General features: G+C 29.9%; 2 protein-coding genes across 3 annotated transcripts in view; one reads left to right on the forward strand and one right to left on the reverse strand.

Moving 5' to 3' along the window:
• LOC106474413 (UV excision repair protein RAD23 homolog B-like) overlaps positions 1-2,514 on the forward strand; it is a 21,329-nt gene extending 18,815 nt beyond the window's left edge. Inside the window, exons 7-8 of one of the 2 annotated variants that reach the window (XM_013935104.2) lie at positions 1,185-1,495; positions 1,822-2,514. In XM_013935104.2, the coding sequence (XP_013790558.1) occupies positions 1,185-1,495; positions 1,822-1,932 (422 nt within the window). In that variant the 3' untranslated portion in view covers positions 1,933-2,514. The remainder of the gene's footprint in view (positions 1-1,184; positions 1,496-1,821) is intronic. The other variant, XM_013935105.2, reaches the window with a different exon arrangement.
• Positions 2,515-3,421: 907 nt separating this feature from the next.
• Positions 3,422-6,227, reverse strand: part of LOC106474414 (cytochrome c oxidase assembly factor 7 homolog) — a 5,400-nt gene continuing 2,594 nt past the window's right edge. Inside the window, exons 2-3 of the mRNA XM_013935107.2 lie at positions 5,896-6,036; positions 3,422-4,082 (exon numbers count right to left, since the gene is read on the reverse strand). Of these exons, the coding sequence (XP_013790561.1) occupies positions 3,631-4,082; positions 5,896-6,036 (593 nt within the window). The 3' untranslated portion in view covers positions 3,422-3,630. The remainder of the gene's footprint in view (positions 4,083-5,895; positions 6,037-6,227) is intronic.

The following is a 6,227-nucleotide window of genomic DNA, read 5'->3' on the forward strand; positions in this document are numbered from 1 at the left end:
AAAAGTGGGGGGAAAGGGAAAAAAAAAAAAAAAAAAAAAAAAAATAAAAAAAAAAAAAAAAAAAAAAAAAAAAAAATAAAAAAAAAAAAAAAATTCCATGTTTTCCACCATTCCAACTCAAAAAACCATAGTATATCTATTAAAAACACAGTAAATTTAAACAAAGGAATCCATCTTAATTGAACAAAACAACCCTACTCTAAACCATCACCCTGGGGTGCCAAGATATCTCTTCTAAGTTGTGCAACAATATTTGGTCATGTGACCTCTTTGTTCCATATTGTGTGTGTGTATGTGTATGTATGTAAACTACTTGTACCTGATGATGACAAAACCTTGTTGAAACGTTGTACCTTTGCTGTTATGTTAAACTCACATTAAAGTTTTTCTTCATTACCCATTCAAGCCGTCTCCAAGCATTATTAATTTCATTCACTGATGAATTAGTTCAGAATTGGTATTAGTTTTTTACTTCCAGTGTTTGATTCTCGCATATTGTTCGTTGGAAATGCACATTGGGGTAAAATTCTTTTCTTCAGCAATTAATTCATGTTTCTGATCTTGATATTTGAAGAATTACCTATACTAGGCTTCAGCTGCTCATTTGTACACTGCTGTAAACAACATGTAGTTGATCCCACATAATCTCATCTACATTGACAACAAATGTATCGAGAAAAATAAAAAAATTTAGGGGCATTGAAGTTTAAATAATTAACTGTAATCAAGATTAAATATAATAATTGAAATAAATGTTTCCAATTATTACTGTTTTGTCTATTCCAACTGTCTATGTAACTGAAATATTGATGTTATGATTTCTCATTTTTGATTAAGTTTGTTCAGCTTAACTGATTAGTATCGCCATTTGTATTTTTAATCATTCTAACTATCCAGATCTCGTAATTTAAAGTGCAATTTTACACTTAACACGTTCGCTGCCCTGTGCTCCACTGTGTCACATATTACAAGAGGCTTCAATGAGCTGATTAAACATAGTATAGTTACCCACATAAATATCAGACACGTGGGTTAAGTAAAAAGAAAGAAAAGTGTGGTTGGCACTAGGGTAGAAATTATAAATACAACTGGTGGCAGCAGACTTGTTAATTACCTCCACATTTATTTTGTTGTAAAATCACAAGTTCTGTATAATTGTTTTTTTGGTTTTTTAATTAATGTAGAAGATCCTTTAGCTTTCCTGAGGTCACAACCTCAGTTTCAACAGATGCGACAAGTTATCCAACAAAATCCCCAGCTGTTGAATGCTGTCCTTCAACAGATCGGTCAAAGTAATCCCCAACTTCTTCAGGTGATATCGCAAAACCAGGAAGCCTTTGTCAGAATGTTAAATGAGCCTGGAGCAAATGATGGAGATAGTGGAAATACCGGCAGTCAAGCTGTTGGCCGTAGTGGTGGAAGTGGAATCCCCTCCGTTTTGGAAGGTGGAGTAACTGCCCAAGTAACTTCCCAAGATAAAGAAGCCATCGAAAGGGTAAGAACATTTAGTAATAATAACAGAATTGTGACATACTTAACCAAATTGATTATTGTGTACTTCCTTTTTAACTTTTAACTATTAAGTGATAGTTCAGCAGTCTTACAAGATAAAATGTATGCAAAAAATTTTTTTAAGAGCATTCTTTATACTTACAACTACACAGTATCCTCCCGAGTAATGTCTAGTAGATAATACATTAATATGTTGCCATGGCCACTTTAAAGTTTGGCTCTTAAGTTTTAGGGGAAAAGGTGCTAGATTAAAGACCTCTAATGTCTGTAGTTTTGTTTTACGTTTAATATTTGCTTCTTTTCCCACAGCTAAAAGCCCTAGGATTCCCAGAGTACCTGGTCATTCAAGCCTACTTTGCATGTGACAAAAATGAAAATCTAGCAGCAAATTTTCTGTTGTCTCAAAACTTTGATGATTGACAGAAAACGTTTTGTGGTGTCATCTATTACAGAAAACTTGAGATTGCAGCATTGTTACGGCTACCTTAGGAAAAGAACTAAAAAGAAAATGCATGCATTCTCATCATACTATTCATTTAAAGACAAAAAATAAAATAAACTACTGCTGTAGTGGGCAATAGAAAAACTTGTATTTGTTTTAATGTTCTTAAGTTTTTCTTCTAAAGCTGTATACTTGCTGAATTAATAAACCTTCCCTTAAAGCAAAAAAAAATAATAATGCTTGCTTTTAACCTAGCTCAGAAAAATAAACTTTAGAAGTTTCGTATTTAAACATCCATCATTTTCAAATTAAGTTAAAGTGAAAAAATTATCAATATTTTTTTGTTAATATTATAAATCCTAGTAAACCACAGATATATATATATATATTTTTTTTTTCTATAAAGCTCTCTAGTAGCTACTGCTCCTCAGTCAGAAATGGAATGTTTAAAATTTCAGAGCCTGTACTTAATTTCCTGGAGTGTGTACCGTGCCTTTGGTTTTTCATTTAAATGAATCTCTGTAAAAAAAAAAAATTAAATAAACATAAGTTAAAAACAATTTGAAGTTGTCAATTTTTTCCAACTCTACCTTCTGCATTGAATAAATGAACTAGTGCAAAAGTGAGAAGTGAATTTTACTATTCCACATTTTAGTACAGTTAAGTCATTAGTTTTGTAAACTAGGAAATATAACTTGTCACAAAATATACTTAATTACCTACATTTTAGTATGATATGATTAAATAATTTGTATCCAAGACATGTTTTCTTAAGTTATTGTACTTTATATAAAAAAAAAATTCTTCAGTGAAGTTCACAATACTTATTCTTACTGTTTTACATCATTTTCTGGCATTTGGCATTTTCAAACAGCCACATTAGATATGCTGACTAGAAAGATGGCATCCAATCAGCAACAGCTGTCACCTCTGCAGCTTCTCTTAACTGTAGAATTGGCTTTTTTTTTATGATTTGCCCACAGCATGTTCAGTGTCATATTATCAGGTTAAATCTTGGACTGATACACAGCCCTGCCCATCCTTTTCTGATATATTCTTATATTTAAACTTCTGTTTAAAGTAACTTCAAAGATAGGATTTATGGATATTGGTTGACTTGCATATTCACTCTTAAGAAGAATAAATTTTGTATTTTTTTTAAACTTAAGAGAAATGTATCATCTGTTTGAGAGCAATTAATTGCAAAATCTGATATTACTTAGCAAGTTGGAAATCCATCAAGTTTAAGTAAGATATTGTACAGTGTTATTTATTTCTATTACAACAACCTTCTAAGACTAGACAAGATAGTTTAGATTTTCTCTTTTGCAAAATATTTACACTAAAGATTATTTTACGCCCTAGTAATGAAATCATCAGTTCACAGTTTCTGGTATTATTGGTTTGGTAGAAACTGTGCTGTAGTTTTTTTTCTACAATACATTCACATTTTAAGTGACTCAAAGGTATCATTTAACTTCTTTATTTAACAACATTGGGTAATATCTATGAAACAGATAGTTTAATCCAGATTATTCTTCATAATTTGTAACATATACTGCTGTCAAAGTGCACATAATGTACACAGAATATTTCAAGAATATCTGGTAACATTTAACTTTATTCTACAAAAAGGAAAAAAAAAAAATCCAAGTACACTGGTTAACTTGGAAGTGTTATGTTCCCTGTTCAAATTCTATCTGTCGAAATCCCTTTTTAATCTGTTCTTGCATCTCTAGAGCTTTGTCCTTGTATTTCTGAGCTAAAGATGTATCTTTTTTGACACCATCACCTTTACGATACATCTGACTTAAATTTGCACAAGCATGAATATTGTCCAGCTCACAAGCTTTCTGACTGTATTCAAAAGCCTTTTCCATGTTCTTTGGAACATCTGGTGCACCAGTAATAAAAATTCCACTAGCAAAATAGCAGCTTGTACCATTCTTTCCTTGACAGCCTTTATCCAGAAATTCTAAACCCTTCACATAGTCTTTCTTCCAAGGTTTTTTTTCCTCCTTTTTTGTGGAGGTAAGCATTAATCCAGCATGCAGGCAAGATTCCGGGGAAGCATTCTCACAGCCTATACTATAGTATTCAAAAGCCCTGTCAAGGTCTGCTTTGCAACCTGTTAAAAAAAAAAGGTAAGAAAATCATTTTATTTTAGTTTGTGTAACCCTATTTAAGACTTTCAGGTACATATGAAATATTTTACTGAATGTCATATATCCAACCCTTTCCAAAGTCCTTAGAAATTAGTTCAACTTTTTATTGAGCATTTATTTAAATCTACACAACTAAACAATAAGAAAAGTTATCCATTAAGTTTCAAAGAATTAAAGATTATCAAGCATTAAAAATGCTTAGGAACTAATTGTAATCTCAGAGAAATAAATCTTAATACTTTGTAAATAAAGTATTAAATCAAATATATTTAGGGTATAAGTGCTTATTAAAGTAAAATGTAAATATTTCTCAGATGTCTTAAGGGGACTTGAAATTCAAGAATGTACCTATGGTTTTGTTGTTTTTGTCAGATTTTTTTAAAACAAGTTTCCAATATTATGTTGAAAGCTACATTAAACATGAATATTTTCAAAAAGAGTTTAGTGATTATGGTAGAACATGTGGTAGTCTTGGAATTAATGGTAAAAAGAACACGAGTTGATATATCTATCAAATGGGGGTGATAAGCGAGTCTTCATAAAGATGTTAACTACTCAAAGGCTGTTTTAAAACCCCTATTTTATGTTGTGATAGGTAAATGTAGTACACACAAACAACTGGTCATTTTTAATTCTGCTAGAGAACAAGTTTTACAACCATGTATGTAACAAAAATATCTTAATGTTTAATGAATTAAAACATTTTAAATGTTCAATTTGTAATAGCATAAGAAAACCTTAATTTCTGATTAAACACTAGGTATAGAAAAGTGGATGTACATTAAAGTAATGGAAGCTGAATACTGCAGTCTTAAATTAATTACTAAAAATATGATCAAGGCAAAATGTGTAATGTATATGTCATATCACCACTCTCTAGACTTGTAAACTACCGTATTTTTCGGAATATAAGACGCACCCTTATTTTGAAGACAAAGTTTTGGGGGAATAAAAGCTACAGTTGCATTTGAAAGATTTTTATTGAACAAAAATTCAATTTGATACTTTAAAAATTAGTAGATATTGTTCTAAACACAAAAGAGCTCAAAACATCAAAAAAAGGTTTACTGTTATTTAGTTTAGTTCAAAACCTACAAAATCTTCATTGCTTTCACTGAATTTATTTTATTATTTAGGGAGCATTAGAAATAGTTATGTTTTTAAAAGAGAAAAAAAAACTACTATTGTTATAAACAACACATTCAATTGAACTAAACTATACATGGTTTGTTTATATTATATATATATACATATATATTATTCATACCTTCAGTGTATAGGATGCAACCAGATTTTGACATCAAATTTTGGGGTTAAAAAGTGCATCCTATACACCAAAAAATACGGTAAGCCTTAAAAACTCAAAGTTGTGTATTGATAGCTACTATTTATCATAGTTAAACCTTATGAACTGCAACTTCGATATGATCAGTTTATAAAATGCACAAAACGGGTGTATTTTTAGTATTCATGGTGTTATGATGAAGTAAATAATTCAAATGTCACCATTAAATGAGATGTATCTAAAAACACTTAGTCCTCAATAATATTCTGTTACGGTAATTTACTAAAAAAAAATATGAAACTGTGATTATATCACATACATTAAGAATAAGAACTTGCAACAATGTAAGTTTTTTAGATTAATCGTGTGATAAATAAAAAATATGATGCAAATTTTAAATAAAGTATCATGATTCTTTACATTTTTGATTTTCCAGGTAACTCTTTTTGGCAGAAATTGAATTTTAGTACTAAAATAACTTGAGACATTACCTTTTCCTAGAAAACTATAATTTCCATACTTGAAACAGCTCTTCCCATACTTATAGTCATCGCAGTTGAACTTGTAAATTTTAGAAGCTTTATGAAAATCTTTCTTGACAGCTTCCAAAAAATCTCCTAACCTATGGCATCCTACAAAGAAAAAAAAAAAAAAAGAATCGTTCATGTATTATAATTCGACTTAATTTTTCACATGAATTTATGGAATTTGACTAATACAATTTTCCTTATCTGGTATAAATAAGGCAAGGTTTTTTTAAGTTAATAATTAATATTTAAAAAAACATTATTTACGATGTTGCTCTTTTGATATTTAAAAATTT

Source organism: Limulus polyphemus, unplaced genomic scaffold (assembly GCF_000517525.1).
Source record: "Limulus polyphemus unplaced genomic scaffold, Limulus_polyphemus-2.1.2 Scaffold7191, whole genome shotgun sequence".
Classification (NCBI taxonomy): domain Eukaryota; kingdom Metazoa; phylum Arthropoda; class Merostomata; order Xiphosura; family Limulidae; genus Limulus; species Limulus polyphemus.